The sequence below is a fragment of the Herpailurus yagouaroundi genome, unplaced genomic scaffold, assembly GCF_014898765.1.
Source record: "Herpailurus yagouaroundi ecotype Mexico unplaced genomic scaffold, PumYag 222, whole genome shotgun sequence".
NCBI classification, from domain to species: domain Eukaryota; kingdom Metazoa; phylum Chordata; class Mammalia; order Carnivora; family Felidae; genus Herpailurus; species Herpailurus yagouaroundi.
In genome coordinates, this window is record NW_024412453.1 from 18,623,842 (window position 1) to 18,649,058 (window position 25,217).

Genomic DNA, 25,217 nt, shown 5'->3' on the forward strand with positions numbered 1-25,217 from the left:
GGGCCCTGGGGTCTCGTGGGGCAGGGGCTGTGGTAGATGCGGGGTCCCCCGTGGCCTGGGTCAGCGCGGCAGTGCCGGGCTGCTTGCCGTTCTAGGTGGGGTGCTGTTCAGCTTGGAGGAGGGCGCCTCCTTCTGGAACCAGTTCCTGACGTGGAGAATAGTAAGTCTGTGGAGGGCCGCTCCCTCGCTGGAGTCAGGCACTGCCAGTCCCTGGCCTCTGCTGTCTGGCGGGCCCCTGCTCCTGGGGAGACGTCCCCTGACGTGCTGGGAGCCGTGCACCCTGTGGGTCTGTCATGGCCGGCCCTGCCCATCACTTGACCTGAGCCGCTGCCCGTCCCCCGTCGGCCGCGGGCCTTGTTTGCCACCCGCTCTTCTGCTTATCAGGACCCCAGACCCCGCACAGCTCGTCCCTCAGCTCCATCACTGGCTTGGCCCAACGCTCATCCACACAAGGCAGTGACCCACTCGTCCAGCCGCGAGGGGCCAGCCTCGGGAGGGTCTCCAGACACCTCCTAAGTGACAGGGGAAGGCCCCCCACCCAGCCTCCTGGCTCTGGGACTTCGGCCCAATGGGCTTGGTTCTGATGGCGCTCGTTCTCTCTGCCTACAGTTCTTTGCTTCCATGATTTCCACGTTCACTCTCAATTTTGTCCTGAGCATTTATCATGGAAATATATGGGACCTGTCGAGCCCGGGACTGATCAACTTTGGAAGATTTGACACAGAGGTAATATAACGTGCTCCCGCGTCCTTCCCGGTTCTTTCTTAGTGTGGGGCCAAGATCATCCCGGGATGATTCCGGTTCATTCTGAGAAGGTGGACTGTAGAGAAATAGCTGGTTTTAGCTGCATGATTGAGCTGAGTGCCGAGGGCCGGAGATGGGAGGAAAGCACACCTCGGAACTGCCCGTCAGGTTAGGACGCCTGACACCCATCGGACACTCCCGGGGGTGTCCTGGCCGTCTGCTGACTGTTGGACAAAGGTGCTTAGATCCCACTCCCGGGAGGGGCCGCGCACGCGGACACAGAGGACCCTGGGTGGCTCAGAGGGTCACAAGACGCGTTCCCGGGGCTCTTTCTCACTTGTGCCCCGCCGACCGCCATTTGGCAGAAGCTTGGGCCGTCCCCGCCTTCAGCTGGACGGAGACGCAGACCAGGAGCAGGTGAAAGCCTTACGGGGAACGTGATCTGCTCAGAACGCCCGGCGCTTCTGTCTCGTGGGACCCCCACGGTTCCGCGTGCAAATGCTGGGGGCGCCGTGTGCACGGGCAGACTGCGGGCCGTGTCTGTACCAGGGTCTGCGTGGAGACAGCTCACGGGCTGCTCGTTCTCTCCCCTGTGCAGACGATGGTGTACACGATCCACGAGATCCCCATCTTCATCGCCATGGGCGTGGTGGGTAAGGGCCGGTCCGTGCTTTCTGTCACTCCCCCAGACGGCCGCGGGTCCCTTCCGGTGGGGTCAGGGCCTGCCAGAGCCCAGCCTGGCCCAGCTTTGAGGTGGCCGGAGAGGAACACAGCCCCGCACCCCACATCCTCCCGTGTCCTGCCCTGTGCACACGCCCCCAGGAGGGAGCCCACAGCCCGAAGACCAGAGCTTTACCTCTCCACCGGAGAAGCTGCTGTTGGGGGGGGGGGGGGGGGGCAGGGGGTCCACAGAGAAATAGAATGAGCTGTGGATGGTGCTTTTTGCTGTGAGAAACCTTTTTTCCTGGAAGGAAAGCAAAGCCTCTGAGACAAGCCAGGGCGTCTGTCAGGGTGCAGTGACACAGACGTACACTGCTCCCTTCCCACGCCTCTGCTGCCTGGGAGGCCACCTCCTTCCTCCCCCGTGTCCCTTACATGCTCTCCCTTCCCGGTCGTAGGTGGTATTCTTGGGGCCGTGTTCAATGCCTTGAATTACTGGCTGACGATGTTTCGAATCAGGTGAGAAACCTCCACTTTGTGGACCAAACGGACCAGTGTGGCTCCTGGGGCCTTTGAAAACGGATGTATTGTGGGCCCTGTGCCCACGGAGCCACGCGGAAGGCCGTGTGCCAACGTGTGTCCTTCTGTGTGTGGTGGGCCAGCGCTGGCCAGGGGCTGGGTGAGGCTGGGTTTGGCTGGAGGCCCGGAAAGGGGCCTTGGGGTTGGGGTCCTCCCAGCTGCTCCGTCCATCCTCGGCCTGGTCCATCCGGGCGTCTCGACCCGGGGTATAGTCGGGCCCGCAGACCTGCAGAGCAGCGTGGGAGCTCGCGAGTTTCCTGAACCTTCGGGCGGGTCCTGGGCTCAAGGACGCACACCTTCCTTCTTGTCGTCTGGCCCGGACTGAAAGTGCTGCCAGGGAGCATCCAGATGACCTGGTGCCTGCGCACTGTCACCCCATTGTGTCCTGTGACGGGCTTTCCTTGGAGCCATGTTCTCCATTGTCACGGCAGCGGCCCAGGCGTCCAGCCGTCCCAAGGCCCTGTCCATCCTGCTGTCTGCTCCAGGTACATCCACCGGCCCTGCCTCCAGGTGATTGAGGCCATGCTGGTGGCTGCCGTCACGGCCACGGTCGCCTTCGTGCTGATTTACTCATCGCGGGACTGCCAGCCCCTGCAGGGGAGCTCCGTGTCCTATCCCCTCCAGGTAAGGGGTCCAGGGTCGGGGGGAAGGGTCCGCCAGCCGGGGCCCGGCAGGAAGGAGGCTGAACTCCGGGATGGAGGGGCTTCCCAGGGCCACCGGGCGTCAGGGAGAGGCATTATGTCAGACAGGGTCTCCCCGGTCCTCCCTCCAGAGCACTGGCCTGCCCAGGGCCACACAAGGACTTCCAAAGCGGGTTGTTGTGGGTGTGGGCCTGAAAAGTGCAGCCACACGCACGCACGTGCTCTGGCGGTTGGCACACGGATAAACACGACAGGGTTTGCCTGTAAGTGGGTTTATTCGGCTATGAAAAGGGGTGAAGCCCTGACACACAATACAGTGTGGAGGAACCTCGAAAACACTGTGGAGAGAAGCCAGGCACAAAGTCCCGTATGGTGTGTGACGCTCTGTATGTGAAACATCCAGAACAGACGGGTCCACGGAGGCAGAGCAGATTCGCGGTGGCCAGGGGCTGGCGGATGCACCAGAGAGTGACCACTGACGGGTGGATAGAAACCGGTGTCACGGGTGTGGGTCTGGGCTTCCCCCAGCCGACTGGCCACCCGAGCCGGCCTCCTCTGTGGGTTAGGCGTCCAGGAACCACAGCTGTGCTCGCCTGGGAGGGCCGGACCCCTGCGCACCAGCGCTCAGGTGGCTGCCTGTTGAGCCCCGGGAGTGTGCTCAGGGGTGCGTCCCGGAGTCCTCGTGTGCCCCATTGTTCCGTGGACTGGCCCCTGCAGGCTGGACCTCTGATGCTCTGGCCGTTCCTGGGCCTGGCTCTTTGCTGGCCCCTGCTAGGCCTTGACCTGCCCCACCCATCACGTGGTTGGCCCCTGGCCCCAGCGGCCTGTCCCCTCTTCCACCCTCGCAGCTTTTCTGTGCGGACGGTGAGTACAACTCCATGGCCGCGGCCTTCTTCAACACCCCCGAGAAGAGCGTGGTCAGCCTTTTCCACGACCCACCAGGTGAGTGCCCAGGCTCTCTGGTGCCAGCCGCGTGTCCCCACGTGCTCTCTGACCGACCCGCGGTCACTGGGCCCAGGGCCCGGGTATCGCCTTCCGGCCAGCTGTGCCCTGAGGGCAGGGGTCACCACCCTTGCCGCAGTGGTGGGCACGCTGGTGTGCAGGGGTTCGGCCGGACCCTTCTCTTCCTGCAGGGCGGCTGCTGGCGTGGGTCCACGCGGGTGGGTCCACGCTCAGGCCCTGGCCAGCCCCCTCTCCCCTAGGCTCCTACAACCCCGTGACGCTAGGTCTCTTCACCCTGGTCTACTTCTTCCTGGCCTGCTGGACCTACGGGCTCACGGTGTCCGCTGGTGTCTTCATCCCGTCCCTGCTCATCGGGGCCGCCTGGGGCCGGCTCTTCGGGATCTCCCTGTCCTACGTCACCGGGGCCGCGGTGAGTGTGGGCTCCCAGCGCGCGGGGACGGCGCTTGTGCTCGGCCTTGAGTTTCCTGGACGCTGGTGTTTGACGCGTCCCGTTGGCCCAGCCGCCTGTCTGTGCTGCACAGACGCTCGTCGGGGAGGCTTGGTGTTTCCCGTCACAGGACGGGCCCTGGGAGCATGTGACCGAGGCGCATGTGCCGGCCTCTGGGACTTGGTTTCCATGTTTTGTGTTTTTATTCTTATTTTAGTCAAGATTTAAAAACTTGTGAGAAGGCACAGGCAGAGTCTCCCGTTCCCCCATCTGCTCCCTTTTCCAGGCTCTGGTTGTGTGTTTTGTCAGGTTTCCTTCCAGACGTGGTCTTTGGGTGGTGGTCTTTCAATCCTGAAGCGGTTTGTGCGCCGTAAGGCCTCCTCCTCCGCGGAAGCACGTAGTTCGGCGTTCCTTAGCGTGTTCTCAGACTTGTGTACGAGTGTCCGCTGTCGAGCGCCATGCTTGACATCCCTCACCCCAGGAAGCCTGCACCCCTGGCAGCCGCTGCCACACCCCGTCTCTGCACACGCACCCGTTCTGGGCATTTCCTGAGCAGAACCCCACGCTGTGAGGTGTCGCCCGCGTCTGTCCGTGCTGTGCACGTGCTGGGTTCCCTGCTCCCTCACGGTGCAGTCATTTCTGCACAGATGGTGCCCGCTGCGTGCGCGTGGGCGCCACCGTCCTTCCTCAGCGCACAGAAGGTGCTTTTTGCCTTAGCTACTGAGTCGTCCGGTGCGTGCAGGTGGCATAGGTCATTCGGGGCATCCTGAGCGGGGCGCACCTAGGGTACTTCCAGGTTTCTGTCACCCTGGATGCTGCCACAGACCACTTTGCTCACGTGTGTGTAAACCATAGGGTTTCCTTCTAGGGCTGGAATTGCTGGGCCCAGTGGCCCCTGGGGCGTCATGCATCTCTTTGGGTTTGAGTAGGGGGCTGCCAGCCCCTGACCCTCCTCTGTCATCCCCACAGATCTGGGCGGATCCTGGCAAATACGCCCTGATGGGAGCGGCCGCCCAGCTGGGTGAGTCCTGGCCTCCCCGTGGGGTCCCAAGGTTAGGAGGGGGCACCTTCCCCTTGGAGGAGTGAAGGCAGGAGTTGACCCCGTGTCATTGTGCAGGGTCACTGTCCCTACCCAGTGCGGCCTGCCCGGGCGGACCACGAGGGTAAATGGTGGAGTCGGGGGGGCATGCAGGTGTGCACACAGAACACAGATGGGCAGGGGAGGTAGGAGAGGCCTTGTGGCCCACAGAGGCTGGACGCCACCCCTGACTCCCCCCCACACACACACACACCCCCGCCCCTGGACAGGTGGGATCGTGAGGATGACGCTCAGCCTGACAGTCATCATGATGGAGGCCACCAGCAACGTGACCTATGGCTTCCCCATCATGCTGGTCCTGATGACTGCCAAGATCGTGGGGGACATCTTCATCGAGGTGTGGCTTGTGGGAAGAGGCTTGCCAATCCTTCTTGTCCCTTGCTTGGTGGGCCCCCCATGCCCCTGGCCGGGAGCCTGAGCCTGGGGGCTGGGGGTGTGCGGCAGAGGTGGAGGGAGGGACCGACAGAGCCCCCGTGCTAACAGCCCGCACGTCCTCAGGGCCTGTACGACATGCACATCCAGCTGCAGAGCGTGCCCTTCCTGCACTGGGAGGCCCCCGTCACCTCACATTCGCTCACCGCCAGGTACGGTGGCACCGTGGCGGCTTCTGGCGGTTTGGGAGGGCCCGTGTCTGAGGGTCTGGGGAAGCGCCGTGTGGGCAGCCGGCCGGGGAAGCCCCTGGGGGTCTGCGGGCTCCTGGCTCCCCGTCCCCGGTTTTCCCACCTACGGGAGCTGCACACGTATCACGCGTGCACTCCCGTGTGAGCAGAGCGGGGAGCTCCCCTCGGTCCCGTGGCTGGTCACGGCAAGGCCACAGCAGGGGCTCTTCCGCAGGGAGGTGATGAGCACGCCGGTCGTCTGCCTGCGGAGGAGGGAGAAGGTGGGAGTCATCGTGGACATTCTCAGCAACACGGCCTCCAATCACAACGGGTTCCCTGTGGTGGAGCTGGCCGACGACAGCCAGGTACCCGGGGCGGCCCACCCGTGCGCACGCGGCCCCGGGACGGCTGGCGGAGGCTAAGTTCCCAGCTGCATGCGTGGCCTGTGCAGCCGTGCTGCGGATATGGAGACCCTGCACGCGCAGTTGGGGCTCCGCCCTGCTTGCTGGGAAGGAATGGAATCAGGAGGCCGGGCAGAGGCGGCCCGCTGGGGGTGGCCAGCCATCCACGTGTCTTGGGCTCCTGCCCTGTCAGCTGAGGAGCTGTGGGGGGGGCGGGGGACACCCGTCAGGAGCTGCCTGGGATGTCAGGGCCGCGGTGTGCGTCTCACCCCGGCTTCTCGTCGCCTCGTTCCCACGGTCACATCCCGTTGCCGCTGCCGGGAGTGTGCGAGATGCCTGCTGCAGGGCCGGTGTCTGCCTCGAAGGTCGCCGCGGGGCCACTGAGCATGACAGGAAGGGCCTCGGGTTTGGGCTTCACCCACAGACCACAGACGGGTCTCTTTTCTGCAGCCGGCCCGGCTTCAAGGCTTGATCCTGCGCTCCCAGCTGATCGTCCTCCTGAAGCACAAGGTAGCTGCCGGGTGCCTGGGGGGGTGGGGGTGGGAGGCAGGAGACACAGCCGGGCGCCCGAGTCCTGACACACCACTGCCTGCAGGTGTTTGTGGAACGCTCCAACATGGGCCTGGTGCGGCGGCGGCTTCGGCTGAAGGACTTCCGGGACGCCTACCCACGCTTCCCCCCGATCCAGTCCATCCATGTGTCCCAGGATGAGCGGGAGTGCACCATGGACCTCTCAGAGTTCATGAACCCCTCCCCCTACACGGTGCCCCAGGTGCCTGTCCGAGAGGCTGTGGCCAGGGCAGGAGCCACTCCGAATACGTCCTTTGTTTTTCTCTTTTTTACATTTTTTCACTTTGAGACAGCGTGATGGGGCGCACACGAGAGGGGGAAGGGCAGAGAGGGGGGAGAGCGGGGGAGGGGCGCAGAAAGAGAGCGAGAATCCCAAGCAGGCCCTGCGCTGTCATCGCAGAGCCCCACGCGGGGCTCGAACCCACGAACCGTGAGACCGTGGCCTGAGCTGAAATCAGGAGTCGGGCGCTCAGCCAACCAAGCCCCCCGGCGTCTCCGGGACGCATCTTTGTGCGGACGGGGGAGGTGCATTGGGGACCGCCAGCCAACCTCTTCCCATACTAGCGGGGCCGGCAGGTCAGCTGAGGCCCTGTCCCCTCTCTTTGCAGGAGGCGTCCCTCCCTCGGGTGTTCAAGCTGTTCCGGGCGCTGGGCCTCAGGCACCTGGTGGTGGTGGACAACTGCAACCAGGTGAGTGGTGGGGAGGGCGTGCCCGCGGGAGCCCGGGTGCCAGCCTCACCCTTTGCCTCCTGAGCTGACTGCCCTGGTCGCGGGTGGGTACTCGCTCTTGGCTCCTGTGGGGGACTCGAGGTTCGGTATCCAGACTGGCCACCTGCTCGGTCCTGGGGTTCCCCAAACTGTGCTGCCCCTTAGCACGTGGGGCGGCGGCTTCCACAGAGGCAGGGGGTTGCCGGCGTCACTGACTTGGCTTTGCCTCCACAGGTGGTCGGACTGGTGACCAGGAAAGACCTAGCCAGGTACCGGCTCGGGAAAGGGGGCCTTGAAGAGCTCTCCCTGGCGCAGACGTGAGGCCTCAGCCCTTCTCTGGGGCCCCCCCCCCCCCCCGCTCCCTGGATCAGCACTGGATCCGGCATCCCCTACTCCTCGGGACGTGTGTGTCTGTGTTAGTGCGCCTGTGAGACCGTGAGCGAGCGGCACCCCGTGGGTCCCAGTGGTGCCAGCCCGCAGGCAGGGCCCTCTGCTGCTTGTGTGCCGTCTGTCCCCCTGCGGGCCGGCCTGGAAGGACCACACTGACTGTGCGTCACCAGCTGGGGCCCGGGTGACGCACAGCTGCTACAGAGATCGTGGCCTTGTCCCTTTGGCTCATTCTGTGGCCGTGAGGTGATGGGCCTGGGCACTGGACCCTGCCTGGCAAAGGCTCCAGCTGGACACCTGGAGGCGGGGCCCTGGGGAGCGGCCTCTGCAGCCAGCTCTGTAGGGAGTTAGGCTCTTTTGCCAGACTCAGCACACGGCCTCTCTGGGGTCTTGGCCGGAGAGAAAGCCGAAAACATCGATGGGGTGAACGCCTCCGTCACCCCGAGCTGTGGTCCAGACCAGACCCACAGCTGTCGCCAGAGTGCACGGCACTGAGAGAGCTGCTATCTAAGCACGTGGGGGCTCCCACTGGCCTCCGAGGACCCTTGGTCCGGGGCCGTGTTCCAGGACAGCTCCAGTTCCAGTCCTGGGGCAGGTGGGCTCTGGGATGGGCAGGTGGGCTCTGGGATGGGCTGGTGAGCCCAGAGCAGGAATGCTGTGCCTCTGTTAGGCTAGATGGGCCTGGATCCGGTGTCCTGTGTCCCCAGAGCCCTAGGAAACCTTTTCTGGAGGTGATTCCCTGGCCTACTTCTGAGGCTAGGTGATGTGGGTGCCGTTGTAGCAGCTGGGGGTGGGGTGGGGGACGGTCCGCCTTGGGTCTGGCCCCTTAAAGGAAGTGGGTCCTCAAAACGCTGGTCCCTTCTTGGTGGGAGCCCCCCCGGGGGACGCGGTGAGAGGAGCGGGGGCTTTGAAAGGGAGAAATAAAGGAATCGTACCCTCACACTTGCGGCTTGGCTCCCTTGTTCCTGCTCAGCACCAGCCACAGTCTAGCAGTGGGGGATTTGCAGGACCGCCGAGGGCGGGGGTGTCTGGGACGGGGCGTCTTGGATGCGCATGCGGGACCCCACAGGGAGGCGGGGAAGGCAAGAGACACAGAAACCCACGGGTGAGGAAGCAGTTGTGGCCGACACACGCCCATGGGATGTGCTGGCACCAGCTGCCAGACAGCTTCAGGGCCGGTCTGGGCGGTTTGCTGCCCCTGGGCCCTTGGTCCGGATGCTGCTCTGGGCCACGAGGGGGGTGATGTGGCCACAGGCAGGGCCTTGAAAGGGCCCCGGACCACGGGTTGACTTCGGAGCATCCACCTTGTGCCCTCTGTGGGTGGGCTTGGGCGACCGGGCAGGGGGAGCACCGTGCCGGGCTGGGAGGACCTGGCGGAGAGTGTGGACGACCGGGCAGGGGGAGCACAGAACTGGGCTTGGAGCACCTGGCGTGGGAGCGTGGGCGACCGGGCAGAGGGAGCACCGCGTCGGGCTGGGAGGACCTGGCGTGGGAGAGCGTGCATGTCGTGGTTTGCGTTGACGACATGAACCGGCCGCACATTCGTCACGTGGGATTAAATAAAATGCACCATGGAAACGCTGCAGCCGCCTCTGTTTGCTTTCTTACTGTGCCTGTTCTATCTGTCCCGGACAACCCCTTCTCTGACCGGCTGGCCGGAGAATGCCCCCGCCTGTCCCTCCCACCTAGGGCCCGCTGGGGTCCCTGCTACTGACCCACAGGCCAGCAGCCACTCCCTGCCCTGGCCCTGGCCGGCTGAATGGTGCCCTCTCGGGTCTTTCTGGGAACAGGCAGTTGGGAAGGCCTTGCCGGGAGAGTTGAGGGCCCGGGTTCCACTGGCAGTTGGGCCGTGACGTGCGAAGGTTCTGGTGACGAAAAGACGATTCCGGAAGAGCCCCTGCTGCCGTGCGGCTCTGTCTACCTTGCCGTTGGATCGGAAGGAGAGACGCGAGGGTGGGTGCCCCCCGAGGCCTTCCCTGCCTCCGTCCAGCCGCCCTGGTGCGAGGCCCGGGGCCTCTGGGCAGCGGCTGAGGCCACGGATGGTGGTTGCCGGTGAAGCCGTGTCGGGTGAGCCTGGTACCAACGGGGGCCGAGCCAGGAGGGCGGGAGTGTGGGCCACCCGGGACGGCACTAATTCCTTGACCCCTCAGGTCGCCTCGCTGCCCGGGGGCTCCCTCTGGAACTGGGCAGGCAGAGCACTGCCCCGTTTCTGCTGCCTAGTGCCGTGTGTCCTCAGGCTCCGGTCTCTCTGGGGCAGCGCGAGCCGAGCCCAGCCGGGGCTGCGCTGGGTGACTCAGCCGGACGGGTGGAGGTGAGCGCAGTGGACACTGAGCTCAGCGGACAGGGATTTGAGTCCCTGTTATCCTGAGCTCCGCCTGGGGGCCTTCGCCGGCCCAGAGGTCGCCTTCTCACAGAGCTGGCCGCTAGCCACCCCTTATCCGGGGCTTCGCCCCCCTCCCAGGCGAGCACCATCACCCTGGGGGACCTGGGGCTCTCCCTGGAGGAGGAGCTGGCCAGCCCCGGGCTCTTGAATCTGGACGAGATCTCCGAGAGGTATGAGTCCTGCCACCTGGCGTCTGCCACGTCCGTCCCCGAGCAGGATCCCCCTAAGCCCTGGAAGCAGCTGGAGCAGTGGTGAGCCCGTGTGGAGCCGGGGAGGGAGAGCCACGGTGCCGACTGCCCCCACCCCCTGGCACACGCGGCCCGACTCAGCCTGCTCCTCGCCCTGGCCAGGGTGGCCGACCTGCAGGCCGAGGTGGTGTCCCTGCGGGAACACGGGGACCGCTGTGAGCCGGCCATGCTGAGCCTGCTCCGGGAAATGCTCCGGCTGCGGGCCTGCGTGCAACTCCAGGACTCGGAGCTGAAGAAGCTTCAGCAGGACCTACGGCGGGTGGCCCGGGCCCCCGAGAAGGAGGCCCTCGAGGTCAGCTGCCCACCGTCCCCACCCACGGGCGGGGCTCCCCGGCCCCTGTGGGTGCCGGCTGTGCTGTGAGGCTCAGCCTGCCCTTCCTCCTTCCAGTTTCCTAGCCCCCAGAACCAGACCCAGATGCAGGCCCTGGACAGGAGGTACCCCACACCGATCGCCTGGGCCCCAGCGGGAGGTCAGGGGCTTTGGGAAAGCGGCGGCTGGGGCGGGAACCTGGGGTCCTGGTCGCCTCGCTCTGGTAAGCAGCGTGTATCCACGGCCCAGCCCGAGAAGTCTGGGTTTGCATGGGCCGTGGCACCTGCAGAGAAAAGGGCAGGAGACCCGTTGCCGGGGCCCCTGGGCTGGGACATGAACCCCAAAGGCGGCCAGGAGGGCGAGCCAGGCAGGCCCCAGGCAGAAGTGGCTCTTGCGTGCCAGGCTGGTGGAGGTCCGGGAAGCCCTGACACAGGTCCGGAGGAAGCAGGCGCTCCAGGACTCTGAGCGGAAGGACACCGAGCAGGAGGCCAGCCTCAGGTGGGCTCCGCCTGCCTCCCTCCTTGGGGGCCGGCTCTGAACTTCCCACGTGTGGTCACGTGGGTAGGAGGAACCGAGGCAGGGAAGGCGTCCCCTGGCCCTTGGTGCCACGCTGCTGGTCGACAGGGTGGAGGGCTCGGACCCCCCCCCCCCCCCCCCCCCCGGGGGGGGGAGGGGGGGGGGGGGGGGCGGCCCCCCCCCCCCCCGGACCCTCTGTGGGGAAAAGAGAGTTAGGTCCAGAATCCCTACCGCTCTCTTCCCCATCAGTCACACTCATCCGAGCCGCTGTCACGTCCCCTCATGGGTACGCGGAAGTCAGCGGCTTATCCTTGTCTGTGTTTGCCCAGGTGGCCTGTAGGTCAGCCTGGGCCCCCCCGGATGCAGGCCTGGCCTCGAGAGGGACTCTCGGTGTCCGGAGGCCCCGAAAAGTTCACGGTGGCCCCACAGCCAGGCCCTCTGGCCGGCCGGGCTGCCGTGACCCTCGCCGTTGCCCTAGGTTGGCCGAGCTGGCCGGGAGGCTGGAGCAGGAGGAACAGTCCCGGGAAGCGGCCTGCAGCGGTCTGCAGAAGAGCCAGGAGGAGGCGAGCCAGAGGGCAGACCTTGAGGTGGCCAAGACGCAGGTACCAGGAGGGAGGCCGGGCCCGGGCAGCCAGGCGAGCCGCCACCAGGAGGGTCCATCAGAAGAGACCACTGCACCTGGAGCCCGTGTCCTCCCCGCCCACGTGACTGGGCCCACGTGGTCCCCCCACGGTCCTGCCCCGTCCGGTAGGTGGCCACCAGCCACAGGTGGCTTCGTCCGTGGAAATGAGCTAACATTTTAGGTCCCTCGGTCACGTGAGCCACGTTCCAGATGCCCAGTAGCCGCACGTGGCCCAGGGCTGCGATTTGGGAAGCGCTGAGACCGAGCTCATCCTTCTGCACAGATGACACCTCAGTGGCCCTGTCTTAGCCCCCGCCCCTCACCCCCCCTCCTGTGACCAGCACCCAAATCAGGACATAAGGACGTCGTAGCCCTGAAGCCCCTTTCTCGGCCATCTCCCGGCGTGGTCCCAGCCCTGGGCTGGTCGGGTGCCCCCGCTGCGTGAGACCCTGGGAGGCAGGGCAGGGCACGGGAGGCACGTCTCCAGACCCAGCCTCTTCGGCTCTGCAAACAGAGACCAGGGCCTGCGCGGGCCAAGTGCTCCCAGCTGCTGCCCACATAGCTCGGCTGCCCAGCTTCGGTGGCCTCCCTTCCTCTGCCCTTCGGGAAGGTGGCGTCTTGGCTGCATCGAGACCCTGCCCACCGCTGCGGCCAGGAGCTCCGGGAGGCACTCATTGGCCCTCGGATTCCTGACATGCCAGGCGGGTTCCGAGCGCCCGCGTCTTCCCCAAGCGCTCTCGGGTGCCCGGTCAGCAACCTGTGGCCTCCGCCTGGTTCTGCAAAGCCCACTCATTTACTGTCGTCCACTTCTGCTTTTGCGCTGTAACCGCAGAGCGGACAGACGGAGGCACAGACCCGTGGGCTCTCACAGAGACCGTGTGCTGACCTGCTCCAGAGCGCCCCGTGTGCAGGGGCAAGGCTGGCGGGGCCCAGGGCACAGCTGCCTGCGGGGAGGAGGGGGCAGGAGCCCGGAGCTCGGAGCGTGTGTGGTCTACGCACGCACGTCCCTGTGTGCGCACATGCGTGTGGATGTGTGCGAACGTGGAGCGTGGAGCGCTCTCGTACTTACTCGGCTTCCCGCACGGAGGCTCCCGGCTCAGGATGCGATTCCCTGGGTGTGGCATCTGGTGGTCACCACCAGCGCCAAGTGTGTTCCGGACCCTGTAGACCCTTCACAGCCCTGGTGCCTGGCGCTCTGGGGGGGACACGTGGCCCCCGCCCGCCGCGCTGGCCTTCCTCAGGAGGGTGCGGTAGGCCCAGCTCTGCGAGGCTCGGGGGCAGTGGGGGACACAGGACCCAGAGCCCCCTCTGTGATGGGCCCGGTTGGGCAAGAAAGCAAAGAAGTCCGAGATGGCAGGGGGGCCGGGGGTGGACGTGGCGAGGAGGGAGGTCCGACCCCATGGCGGCCGCGCTGACCCCCCGCAGGCCCAGGTGACCAAGCTCGGGGAGGAGATGAGCCTCCGCTTCCTCAAGAGAGAGGCCAAGCTGTGCGGCTTCCTGCAGAAGAGCTTCCTGGCCCTGGAGAAGGTGGGAGCCCGCGGGCCTGCGGCCGGGCCGGGCCCCCCACAGCCCCACTCACGGCAGGCGGGGGCGGGTCTCCCCACAGAGGATGAAGGTCTCGGAGAGCGCCCGGCTCAAGGCGGAGGGCAGCCTGCGGGAGGAGCTGGACAGCAGGTGGCGGGGGCTGCAGGAGCTGGCCGAGGAGCGCGTCCGGGCCCTGCAGGGGCAGCGCGAGGTGCGCAGTAGGGGGGCAGGGGCTGGGGGTGGCCGGGCCGGGCCGGGCCGGCCGGCGCCTGGGCTCAGGGCCACTTGCGCACAGCAGCAGGAAGCACGCCGCCTCCTGGAGCAGTGCCGGGGCCTGGACAGGGCCGTGGTCCAGCTGACCAAGTTCGTACGGCAGAATCAGGTGTCCCTGAGCCGCATCCTCCTGGCCGAGCAGAAGGCCCGGTGGGTGTCCCAACCCCTTCCTCCCCCCGCCCCCGCTGACCGGGGCTCCCGTCCCCCCCACGGAGGACTCAGCGTGCCCCACTGTACACAGCCCCCGTCCTGGTGGGCCCTGTGACCCTTCTCTGCTCCCCGGGTCTCCCGGATGGCTCTGGAGCCCGCCGCCAGGCCCCCGCCTTGACCCAGCGCCTCGGCGGGCAGGCAGCCTCGGCTGAGGGGCGGTCTGTCTGGGCACCGACCCCCAGGGACGTCAAGGGGCACCTGGAGGAGAGCCGGGCGGGGGAGCTGGCCGCCTGCCTGCGGGAGGACCTGAAAGCCGTGCAGCTGGCCGGGGAGCTGGCCCAGCGGGAGGTGCACAGCGCGCTGGAGCTGGTGAGGGCCGCGGGGCCCGGGTCGGTCTCCCCGTGGGGCCCCCGCCTCCCCAGGTGCCCGCACTCAGCCCAGCGCCCCGCAGCAACGAGAGAAGAGCCGGGCCCTGGAGGTGTCGCTGGCCGAGCTGGAGACGCAGGTGAAGGACCTGAGTGACCACTTCCTGGCTCTGAGCTGGAGACTGGACCTGCAGGAGCAGACACTGAACCTTCGGCTGAGCGAGGTGAGCGCGGAGCGGAGCGGAGCGTGGAGCAGGAGCGGGGGGGGGAGCACGGAGCAGAGGGGGGTCACCTGCACCCCACACCCAGCCCCAGCCATCTCCAGTGCCCGAGCAAGCAGGCCTGACAGGCGGTCCCAAACCTCCCGCCCCTGCCCAGCTGCTGTCCACGAGGCCCATGGTGGCCCCGACCACAAAGCGGATTCCAGAGGGGCCGGCAAGGTGGCCTGGCCCTTGGGTTTTTTCCTCTTTCTAGTAACAGTGTCGTTGACCTTTAATTCCCACGCCCTAGCGTCCACCCTTTTTTTTTTTTTTTTTAATTTTTTTTTTCAACGTTTATTTATTTTTTTGGGACAGAGAGAGACAGAGCATGAACGGGGGAGGGTCAGAGAGAGAGGGAGACACAGAATCGGAATCAGGCTCCAGGCTCCGAGCCGTCAGCCCAGAGCCCGACGCGGGGCTCGAACTCACGGACCGCGAGATCGTGACCTGGCTGAAGTCGGACGCTCAACCGACTGCGCCACCCAGGCGCCCCGCTAGCGTCCACCCTTGGAAAGGGTGGGGATCGCGGCTGCTCGTGTATTCAGGGTTGGACAACCACCACGTAACTCGTAGATCCTTCCTGCCACCACAGAGGAAGCCCTGGTGTGGCTAGTGGTCACTCCCTACCCCGAGGCCCCTGGCGACCGCTGATCTGACGCCCGCCTCTGCGGATTTGCTTGTTCTCGACGTTTCCTATAAATGCTCCCGTACAAGCGTGTGACCAGCTTATCTTTTCTTCCGCTGATGGACACTGCACCGCCCCCTGGTCTGGCCACGGAAGGCGCTGCTGTGAATACACGTCCACCCTTCCGCTATGGGGCGGGGCCCCCCAAGCCTCCCAAGGCCACATGTCCACCCTTCTGCTATAGGGCGGGGGCCCCCCCCAGGCCTCCCGAGACCCCTCCCCTGCAGGTGTGGGCAGGCTGCCGGTTGTGCCCTTGCTGACTGACTCCTGGTGGGCTCGGGGCCAAGCCAGGCCTCCTTCTTCCGGATATGGCTCTGCCCAGCCTGGGGGCCCTGCCCGGGGTCCCCGGGGTCCCTGGAGAGTGGCTGTGTGCTGACTGGGTGGACGAGCTCAGAGTCGGCCCCCTCCGGAGCTCTCTGCTGCCTGGGTTCAACTCTGGCTCCAGTGGGCCCCGTCCATCCATCTGTCCCCCCTCCCTGTCCCCGCCGTGTCCTAGGCAAAGAGAGAGTGGGAAGGCGCAGAGCAGAAATCCCTGGAGGGCCTGGTCCGCTGTCAGAAGGAGGCTGAGGCGCACCTGAGGGAGGTGCGGGAGCGAGTGGACAGCCTGCCGCGGCAGGTGGGTGAGGGCCGGGCGCCCCGCCTCCCCCCACCCCACCCTGCTGTGCCGCCCCGGCTGCCCGCCTACCTTGCCTCTGCTGCAGATAGAGGCCGTGTCCGACAAGTGCGTCCTCCACAAGAGCGACTCAGACCTCAAGATCTCGGCCGAGGGCAAGGCCAGGTGAGGCCCCAGCTCCTGGCCTCAGAACGGCCCTGCTGTGTCCACAAGTCTCCTACTCCCGCAGCCCCCCGCATCTCCCCAGCTCTGCGCTTGGCCCCACCGGGTGCAGCCCACACACCTCCTCCACTTGGCCTTCTGTCACCCCCTGGGGTCCCCCCAGTTCCCGCTGGAGGGGTGGCAAAGCTGGGTGCCCCCTCACGCCCTGCCCTCTTCCCTCTGCACGCCCTGGGCCTGGGACCCCCGCCCAGACCCTCCTGTTCCTACAGGGAGTTCGAGGTCGGGGCCGTGCGGCAGGAGCTGGCCTCTCTGCTGTCCTCTGTTCAGCTGCTCAGGGAGGGCAACCCCGGGCGCAAGATCGCGGAGATCCAGGGCAAGCTGGTCACGGTACCCCTGAGCCCCTGTGCCCATCACACTCGGCAGAGGGGCCCCCAGGGAGGCCCCAGAACCAAGACACCCTGAGCGGGGACACCTGTCCAGAGTCCCCAGACGCTGGGCTGGCAGCAATCACGGTGACAGGCGCCGGCCGAACCCTGGACTGAGTGAGGCGCCCCAGATCCCACATGTCACGGGCCAGCTCCTGCCTGAGTGACGGGGGGACGGGGGTAGGGGCCAGCCTCAGGCCCGAGGGTTCGCCCCGCCCGACAGACGAGGGCCGTGTTTAGTTTCAGAACCAAATAATGAAACTGGAGAACAGCATCCAAGACAACAAGACCATCCAGAACCTCAAGTTTAATACAGAAACCAAGCTGGTGAGAGAGGTGGCCCCTCCGTGGGCCCGGCCCCCCCCCCCCCCCCCCCGGCACAACCTCTGGCTTTGTGGCCTTCCCCATGTCTGTCCATCTGCGTGTCTGGCCTGAGCGGGGTTTCCCGGTAGATAAGACCCTGGTTTGTCCAGAGGGAGATAAATCCCGTCTGCTGTCGGGCCCCCTGTGGCCAGATTCCTGCGTTCCCGCGCTGGCCCCTCCTCACGGTGCCCTTGTCCACAGCGCGCGGAGGAGTTGGCCAGCCTGCGTGAGAGCGTCGTGCGGCTGTGGAGTGAGGAGGGCCCGTGGGCGCTGACGCTGGGCAGCAGGAGGGTCCTCGGGTCCCTGGTGAGGCAGCGGTTTTTCATCAAGGACGCGGCCCCGGGAGAGGCGGTCCCCATGAACTGCTGGGGCGTGTATCAGGCCGTGAGGTGGGCAGGGAAGCCGCCCTCTGGAGACCCCTCCAGGTCAGGGTGGTGCCGGGGAGGCCCCGAGGTCAGCAGGCGTGAGCCGCGTCTCCCGGCAGGTGGCTGCAGTGGAAGGCGGTCCTCATGAGCCGGGTGGCGCAGCGGAGGGCGAGCGCGGTCTCGGAGAGGTCCCTCTGCCAGGAGCCCGCCCGCCCGCTCACGTCCGCATCCCTTTCCCGGAAATAAACGTGCCAGCTCCTGTTGCTGTCGGAGTCCAGAGTCCCCTCCCCCAGGAGCGCGAGCCCAGTGAGCCCTCCACCCAGGGCTTTCCGGGGCCTTCCTGCCGACGGCCGTGGCGTCCCGGGGCCCCAGCCACTCACTGCAGGCCTCCTTGAGGGCCAGCTGGCCCGGGTCTGGGGTCCCCTGGGTCACGCCCGCGCGGTCGCCAGCACAGGAAGCAGCTCCCCCTGCCCCGATCTGGGGAGCGAATGTCGCGTTTGCTCCCACGCTCGGGGAGTGCCCTTTCTTCCCGCCTCCAAGGAGGCCCTCGCTCTTCCCTCCCACGTGGCTGGCCCTGCCACCTGCCTCGGGGCCTCAAGGAGGGGCAGCCCCAGGACCGGGCAGTGGGCAGGTGGTGGGAACAGCTGCCCTTTGCTGCCCACCTGGGGCCTCAGGGATGTCTGGGTGGCGAACGGCCTCGCCCAGAGCCAGGCACAGTGTGTAGACCCCCTGAGCACACGACCTCTGAGGGGCTGCGGCTCCTGCCCGGGGGGGCCTCTGCTGGGGGCCGACTCCCTGGGCCTGCCAAGTCCCGACCTGAGCTGGCTCGTTCTGCTGGCTGCCACCATGGTTGGGGGGCCCCAGGGGCTCCTCCGGGAGAGCAGTGACAGTCCAGACGCCTGCTGCTCCAGCCCGCCCCCCACCCCCGACCCCGGCCCACTCGCTAGGCCTCGGCCAGCTGTACCCCATCCAGGGTCTGGGGGCCTCCGCCGGGCAGTTCGGGGCCGGTCTCCGCAGACCAGCTGGCCAGCAGGTCGCTGAAGTCGGGCGTGCCGGGGCGGAGCAGGCCCAGGGGGCCGGGCGCCGGCTCCTCCCAGAAGGAGACCGGCAGCTTCCTCTGGGTCATGGGGACGATGTGGCCGTACTTGCGCTCCAGCCGTAGCCGGCGGCCGGCCGGGGCCCCGGGCCCTGAGTACTGCCGCAGCCCGTAGTCAAAGAGCTCGGCCAGGGGCCCCAGCCCGCGTGCCTGCCCCTCGGGACCCCTCGGGGAGAGGACGCCGGGCTCCATAGCCTCCTCGCCACCGGGGGGCCCACCCGGAGCCCGGTTCACCAGGTCAGCACAGCGGAGGCCCCGGGCTGAGCTGTTGTCCTCACGGATGTCACGGGTGTCCGGGTCCTGCCCCCTGTCCTTGCGGCCAAAGTACCGCTGGATGTCGCCGCTGATGAGCTCGGAGAAGCGCAGCAGCTGCAGGGGGTTCTCGGGGCTGCTGGGACCCCGGGAGGCTGCTTCTGGGGCCCAGCCTGAGGCCTGGGGGGCTGGGCTGCGGCCCTCTGGCCCCGCCCCCTCCAACTCCTCCTCCCCCTCCTCCTCCTCCTCCTCCTCCTCCTCAGAAGTCTCTTGGGGCTCCGGGTCTGAGGGCAGGAAGGGCCTGTGGGTGGGCAGGGGCAGCCGGAAGTCGCAAAGAGGCCGGATCACGCCTGCGGCCATCTCCTCAAGGCCCGAGCTTCTGGGGACTCTGGGGCAGCAGGTGCAGCTGGGGAGGGAGGCGGAGAGAGCACAGGTCGACCGTCAGGTCCCCAGGCCTTGCAGCCACACTGGTGCTTACAGAGGGTGTCATGCTCAGAAGCTGGTGAGGTTCGCAGAGAGCCTGGGACCGTGGGCACCGTGGGCGGTGGGCATCGCAGGGGTGGGGAACAGGAAGCTAAGGGGTGTAGAGGTGGCTCTGCTGGGACCGTGGAGATGGGGCAGGTGGCAGGCGAGGGGAGTGCCAGCCCAGGGGAGCAGAGCCCTGGTCCCAGCATGGAATCGTCCTGGCTCTTGATGGGACAGGCCCGCCGAGGTGGCATCTACCCAGGTGCTGGCAGGGGGGCCCCCAAGATGCCCACACTGAGCCCGGGAACTGGGCCTGACGGCCTCGGCCAGCCTGCTGGGTCCAGGGCCCAGAGCCCTTATGGCTTCGGGGGGCCTCGGGGGCTTAGGGGAGGCTCAGAGCTGGGTGCTGTTTCTCCCATGCTGTCTGATGGGTCCCAAGCTTTCGTCTGTCTGCTCCCTGGCCGGGCACCTGGGGTTTGACAGGGTCAGCAGGTCAGCAGGAGGCAGGGAAGGTGTGGGGTGGGAGTTTGAGGAGGTGGGGGGGGGGGGCAGGTGCTGGCCCTCCCTGGCCTGATGCCAAAGGGGGTCGACTCTGAGCTTTGGAGCGGTCACCCCCCGGGGGGTGGTGCCCTCGCAGCGGGCAGGCAGGTGGTGAGCCCTTTTGCCTCCTGGCAAAGCACAGAAAGGGAGGGTGACGTGGGGAGAGGGAGAAGGGGGTCCCCAGGTGGTCAGAACCTTCACCCCAGGGAGGCTGGGTGTCACTCAGGGTCAGGCGGGCCTGGGGAGGGCAGGGGCCATGCTGTGCTGTGGCTCCTCCCTGCCAGGGGTCCCGTGGCTCCAGCTTGGGCTCCTTGGGCTCCTCCTCCTTCAGCCGCACCCCTGTGCCTCAGCGCCGCCCTCCCACCCCCCAACCGACCTCCGTGGCCCCTGGTGGGTGGTCCCCACAGCCCACTTGGCGGGAAGGGCCCGCAGCCTTCCCGGGGAGGGGGGGGGGAGGCCGCATCCCGCCCGCCACGCCACCCGGTGGGGCTCCTACCTGGAGGCCTGCAGCTCCCGCGGGGCGGGCCCGCCTCCACCTGGGCTCCAGCATTTATAGCTGCGCTCCGAGGCCGGCCGGGCTGGCAAATATTTGGCGACTGCATTGTCATCGCAGACTGGGCAAATAGAGCCCGTTTGCTTTAGCGCCCGGCAACCAGGGCCCCGCGGGGGGAGCCTCAACCTGCCCGGGGACCGTGGAGTGTTTGCCGCAGGCCCAGCTGGCTCACACCCGGGGCCGAGGGCCCTTATCTCCGCCACCGACTGGGACCCGGACCAAGCTTTGTCAAATAGGCGGAAAATTAAATTTCATGCTATTTTGACTTCTGGAGTAGCCCTTCTCCAGCGCACATCCTGCCCGGGCAGTTCTCTGGGTAAACGGCGCTGCAGGCCGGCAGAGGAAGCTGTGGGACCACCAGCCCCCGTGGTGGCCTCGTGCGGGGGGGGGGGGGGTGGCCTGGAACCCCCACTCAGCCCCCTCTAACCGCCAGGCCTTGCTGGCCCTGTGAGCAGTGTCATCCCTCCCCCAGCAGGATCCCCGGGGGCCCCGCATCCCGGCCCCCTCCCCCGGCTCCTATGTCCCACAGCTGCAGGCGTGTCCCTGCCCCACCCCCGCCACAGGGCTTCACCCCCAGGGTCCAAGCTGAGATGACCACTCTTTCCCTGGTGCCAAGCTTTTTTCTGGGGGGCTTGGCGCCCACCCCACCGCACCCCCACCGTGGAGCGTGCTCCTCCCCTCGGGTTACACCATCAGCAAGGCCCCAGGGGGACTGTGCGTGGTGCTGCCCGAGTGTCCGGGGGGCCCCCCCCGTAGTCAGTCACCCAAACTGCGGGTGTTGTCCAGGTGGGAACCCGTGCCACGCTTCTCCCCCACCGTCTGCTGCGGCGCTCCTTGGCGGTGACTGAGTCCCGGCAGCCTCCGCCGCCATCCACACAGGGCCACGTCCCATTTCCTCCTCTCTTACAAGGACGCCCATCGTTGGATTCGGGGGCCGCTGGGCTGCAGTCTGACCTCATATTCGTAACATCTGCAAAGACCCTATTTCCACGTAAAGTTCCGTTCCGAGGTTCCGGTGGACCAGAGACGGCTTCTGCCGGGTGCTTCGCTCCCCTGGAGCTCCCCCACACTGCCTGCTGGGAGGACTCCAGGGTCCCGTCTGCCACGGCTCAAAGCCACCGCTGCTTTGGGCCAGCCAGGTTCTGAGCACAGGACAGCGGCCCCCTCCCACCCCGGCATGCACCTGGCCCCTAATGTCCCTTCCAGCTCCCTGGGAGGGTCACGATGCCCTCCCGTCCTCCCCGGGCCCTTGGCCTCCGCTCCAGGCTCCGTTCCCTTCAGGCAGGGGACAACCCCCGTCCCATCCAGTGGCACCCCGTTACACACGGGGTGTGGGCACAGACCCAGGCCTTTCCTGCAAGCGGGGGCCATGGGTGATTGCTGCTGGTCATTTCCCAAGCACCTGGAGGGCCCAGTGCAGGAGCCCCTGGTCAGAACCCCCAGCTCTGGGGGACTCAGGGAAATGAAGCCATCCCCCCGGGCCAGGCCGGTGACTTGGCAGGGGCAGACCTACGGAGCTACCAACATCCCGCAAGCAGGTGGTTCACCGGAGGCAGGGCCCCTACGCGTGCCAGGGGAAGGCTGCAGGCCTCCCTACGGCCTGTGTTCACCGACCGGGGTGACGCCAGGCCCTGGGCGGTCTGTGTCGTGAGTCCAGTCTACATTTGGACCTCGGTCTGCTGTGGGGTGGCCCAGCACAGTCCAGCAGCAGCCCTCTGGGACAGCCCAGGACCCCAGGGAGGGGCTCACCAGGTGTCCGGACTGGAGCCGCAGTGTCCCCTGCAGCTCGTCGGGAAGGACTGGGGCCCGGGCCCGGGAAGGGGGTCAGCTGGTGCCGGCGCCCACCGCACTCAGTTGACCAAGGTGGGCCGCGGGGACCCGAGGGGAGTGCCGTCTGGGTGGAGCCTCCAGTCCTCATGGGCGCCCTGCCCCAGGCTCTGAGCAAGGTGAGGCGTGGCCCTGCCCTCGAGGAAGTCCCAGCCCTTGTGACCAGAGACTTGGCCTCCTTCGTGAAGCCAATTGCTTGGCACCGATAGGACCACAACTCACTCGGCCTGTCCATGGGAAGCGCAGGGGATCCAGCAGAGAGGACAGCCTGGAAAGGCCCAGGCCACAGGGAGCTGGCACCCCCATGGTTGGCTGGCCCCACGGACAGCCCCGCCGTCATCCCCGGGGTACTGTGGGCATGTCACTCCACATGGCAAAGGGACCCTGCAGACGTGATTATGGATGATCCTGTGGGTCCAGGGTCATCGCGGGGGCCCTACAAGAGAGGAAGCTCAGGGCTGGAAGGGGAGACGTGACCACAGAAGCAGGGTCACTGCCGGCTTTGAAGGTGGAACGTAGGGGCCTCGAATCCGGGAAACGCAAGCAAACGGCTCTCCCCTGCAGGCACCTGGATTGGGGGCCGTTTTGGACTTGCGACCCCCAGGACAGCACGCTAGTCACCAGCGTTGTTCTGAGCCCCTCTGCCTGGGCTCAGCAACCACGGGACGCTCACGGCCGGAAGCATGGGCTGGAAAGTGGGGTTGGGTGTTGTGCAGGGCCTCCTGGCGGGCAGCGGAGCTGGGCCCTTCCTCCCGGCCACAGGAGGCCCAGGCTGCCTGGGCCCTCAGCCATGCCCTCTGTGGCCGGAACAAATCTCAGTGTGCGGACGGGCCCATGACGGTCACCCCCCCCCCCCCAGGGCCCAATCCTTCCTGATGGCCCTGTTTCCCTTTACCCCACAGGCCTACTTCTGCATCCTGGCCTCTGGCGCAGGCCCCTGGTCAGTGGAGCTGGGGCTTTGACGGAGGCTTCGGGTCCTGCAGGGGGCCTGGCGAGGGGATGTCCACTAATGCCAGCCATGGAAGACAGTCCACAATCAGCCAGCCCCGTCTTTCTCTGTTGGCATTATCTCAATGCTCTATTTCTGCCTGACCAGAGACCATGGAGGAGCCCTAGCCTAAGAGGGAGAATTTTAGAGCAGGGGAGACACCGGAGCAGTTAAAGGTTCGGGACGAGGAACCTGGGCAGCACAGCACGGGGCGGGCATCTGGGCCGGAGGCTGGAGTGCAGGGAGGGCGCAGCTGCGCTAGTCCCAGCAATCGATGCTCGGGCCCCACAAAGCACAGCCTGAGGGGGTAGAGGTGTGGGACAGGCGTGAGGGGTTTAAGAAGCAGATCTGAGGTCTTAGTAGGGGTGTCCGTGAATTAGCCACACCCTTGCTGCTCCCGAGTCTGAGCCACGTTCAAGACGAACCCAGGAGTCCACGAGTGGAGGCTGAACTCCTGCTTTTGTTACTGGCAAGGCTGGGTTGGGGCGCGGCAGTCTGGGGGGACCCTGGCCTGGGTCAGTGGACACACTTTCCCAGAATCACTGCCCACACGTGTCTACCCCGGTGTTGGGTGGCCAGGGCCAGGCCGAGTGGCATGGGGGGTCGCAAGCCCCCGGCCGCCCACTGGGAGCCCTGGAGTGGGGCGGGGGACTGATGCACTCAGGCTGCCGGGCTTGGACCCCAGCACGTGTCCCAGCACCTGCTCCCCGCCGGCCCCGCCGTGGGCAGCGTCAGGCCTTACGGACCTCAGTGTCCCCGCTGCCCCCGTGGTCAGGCCTCGGTCCCCGGGGAAAAGGCGTGGGTCTGCCTGCCCCCATGCGCCTCGTATAGATCGTCCTGGCGAAAATCAATAACCCCAATATGTCAGCTCACAGGCGGCCTCCGGTGAACCAGTCTTGTCCTCAGGCCCACGAGGGCTGGGCCTCCCCACCCATTAGCGGGACATTAGGCCCCAGAGAGGTTTCTCTGTGTGCTTTGAGATAATGAAGGCCCAGGTGTTGGTGTACGCTCTGACGGGGGAGGGGGGGCTCGAACCCGAGCAGGCAGCGCCGGCACCCGGCCTGGCACGTCGGGGTCGTGGAGGAGAGGGCTCCAGACACACCGGGCCCCCCCAGACCCACCCGGTTGTGGCTCCGCCGCGTCGGAGGGTCAAGGAGATCGCAGCATCTGTGGCCGTCGCTGCCCTCCAGTCACAGGCCACCGGGGCACACGGGTCATTGAACAAGGCGGGCGTAAGCGGGAGTCAGGCCCGCCGCGGGACGTGGTGTCTCGGTAGGAGCACGTTGGCAGGGGCTGTGTGGGCCGAGGGGCTCTTCTCTGGGTCCGGAAGCAGGGTGACAGTGACCGCGCTGTCTCCCGGGGGCCGCCCCACAGAGCGCCACAAACGGGGTGGCCCAAGACCCAGAAACCCCTCCTCTCGCAGTCTGGAGGCCACAGTCTGAAGGGAAGGTGTCGGCAGGGCCGGCCCCTCGGACGGGCCCCGGGGAGAGTCAGTCCCAGGCCTCTCTCTCAGCTTCTGGTGTTGCTGGCGACCCTCGGTGCTCGTTGGCTTGGGGCCGCGTCGCTCCCAGTCTCTGCCTGCCTCTTTGCATGGCCTCCCTCGTGTTTGTCTGTGTCTTTTCTCCTTTCCTCAGGGGGACACCGGCCCTTGGATGTAGGCCCCCCCCCCAATCCAGGATGCTGTCATCTTAACTACATCTGCAAAGACCCCATTTCCAAATAAAGTCCTTGCTGGAGATCCAGGTGAATGTGAATTTGGGGGGACGTGGTTCAGCCCTGGAGGGCAACCTCATACATCTTCCCCAGAAGGAGGCAGCTGAGGCCCAGCCACAGCTGGAAAGGGACAGGGTCCGACCCACCCGCCGGGACAGGGGGACGTGTTTGAGTGTCCAGATGTGATTGCGGAAGGGTCCTGTTTTGTCGTGAGCCACCGTGGTTCTGGAGTGACCGGAGCCAGTGTTATCCCCTGAAATTGCTTATGTCCAACAGGAGACCCGCCCTGTGAGCACAAGGCCGGCTCCCCGAGATCAGGGGCTTCTGTCCCCTTAAGACTTGGGGCGCCCGGGGGGCGCCTGGGTGGCGCAGTCGGTTAAGCGTCCGACTTCAGCCAGGTCACGATCTCGCGGTCCGTGAGTTCGAGCCCCGCGTCGGGCTCTGGGCTGATGGCTCAGAGCCTGGAGCCTGTTTCCGATTCTGTGTCTCCCTCTCTCTCTGCCCCTTCCCCGTTCATGCTCTGTCTCTCTCTGTCCCAAAAATAAATAAACGTTGAAAAAAAAAAAAAAAAGACTTGGGGCGCCCGGGTGGCTCCGTCGGTTAAGCATTTGACTTCAGCTCCTGACCTGTGAGTTCCAACCCCGCGTCGGGCTCTGTGCTGACAGCTCGGAGCCCGGAGCCTGTTTCGGATTCTGTGTCTCCCTCTCTCTCTGCCCCGCCCCCACTCACCCTCTTGCTCTCT

General features: G+C 66.5%; 3 protein-coding genes across 6 annotated transcripts in view; 2 read left to right on the forward strand and 1 right to left on the reverse strand.

The window, feature by feature from the left end:
• The window catches only part of CLCN7 (chloride voltage-gated channel 7), a 25,752-nt gene extending 16,397 nt beyond the window's left edge, over nt 1–9,355 (forward strand). For 2 of the 4 annotated variants that reach the window (XM_040459475.1, XM_040459473.1), the window contains 15 exons: nt 96–160; nt 610–726; nt 1,343–1,397; nt 1,863–1,923; nt 2,469–2,607; nt 3,473–3,566; nt 3,827–3,996; nt 4,984–5,035; nt 5,323–5,450; nt 5,597–5,697; nt 5,948–6,077; nt 6,564–6,623; nt 6,709–6,885; nt 7,292–7,372; nt 7,625–9,355. In XM_040459475.1, coding sequence (XP_040315409.1) covers nt 96–160; nt 610–726; nt 1,343–1,397; nt 1,863–1,923; nt 2,469–2,607; nt 3,473–3,566; nt 3,827–3,996; nt 4,984–5,035; nt 5,323–5,450; nt 5,597–5,697; nt 5,948–6,077; nt 6,564–6,623; nt 6,709–6,885; nt 7,292–7,372; nt 7,625–7,711 — 1,517 coding nt within the window. In that variant the 3' untranslated portion in view covers nt 7,712–9,355. The remainder of the gene's footprint in view (nt 1–95; nt 161–609; nt 727–1,342; nt 1,398–1,862; nt 1,924–2,468; nt 2,608–3,472; nt 3,567–3,826; nt 3,997–4,983; nt 5,036–5,322; nt 5,451–5,596; nt 5,698–5,947; nt 6,078–6,563; nt 6,624–6,708; nt 6,886–7,291; nt 7,373–7,624) is intronic. The other 2 variants (XM_040459474.1, XM_040459476.1) reach the window with 1 other exon arrangement.
• A 461-nt stretch (nt 9,356–9,816) lies between these two features.
• On the forward strand, nt 9,817–17,310 carry CCDC154 (coiled-coil domain containing 154). The gene is made up of 17 exons (XM_040458690.1): nt 9,817–9,844; nt 10,147–10,411; nt 10,511–10,700; nt 10,797–10,843; nt 11,121–11,216; nt 11,713–11,836; nt 13,282–13,383; nt 13,463–13,591; nt 13,676–13,803; nt 14,046–14,172; nt 14,255–14,392; nt 15,610–15,729; nt 15,815–15,891; nt 16,158–16,275; nt 16,554–16,640; nt 16,878–17,065; nt 17,161–17,310. The coding sequence occupies exons 1-17, from the start codon at nt 9,817–9,819 to the stop codon at nt 17,285–17,287; spliced, it is 2,091 nt and encodes a 696-aa protein (XP_040314624.1). The 3' UTR covers nt 17,288–17,310.
• On the reverse strand, nt 17,287–20,115 carry PERCC1 (proline and glutamate rich with coiled coil 1). Its single transcript, XM_040459478.1, has 2 exons — nt 19,891–20,115; nt 17,287–18,795 (listed from the first exon to the last, which is right to left on the reverse strand). The coding sequence occupies exon 2, from the start codon at nt 18,747–18,749 to the stop codon at nt 17,985–17,987; it is 765 nt and encodes a 254-aa protein (XP_040315412.1). The 5' UTR covers nt 18,750–18,795; nt 19,891–20,115; the 3' UTR covers nt 17,287–17,984.
• Nucleotides 20,116–25,217: the final 5,102 nt, after the last annotated feature.

Coding starts and splice junctions, on each gene's coding strand:
- CCDC154 (XM_040458690.1), top strand. CDS start 9,817: ATGGTGGTTGCCGGTGAAGCCGTGTCGG. Junction 13,804..14,045: donor CTGGCCGAGCAGAAGGCCCG/GTGGGTGTCCCA, acceptor ACCGACCCCCAG/GGACGTCAAGGGGCACCTGG. Junction 14,173..14,254: donor TGCACAGCGCGCTGGAGCTG/GTGAGGGCCGCG, acceptor AGCGCCCCGCAG/CAACGAGAGAAGAGCCGGGC.
- PERCC1 (XM_040459478.1), bottom strand. CDS start 18,749: ATGGCCGCAGGCGTGATCCGGCCTCTTTGCGACTTCCGGCTGCCCCTG.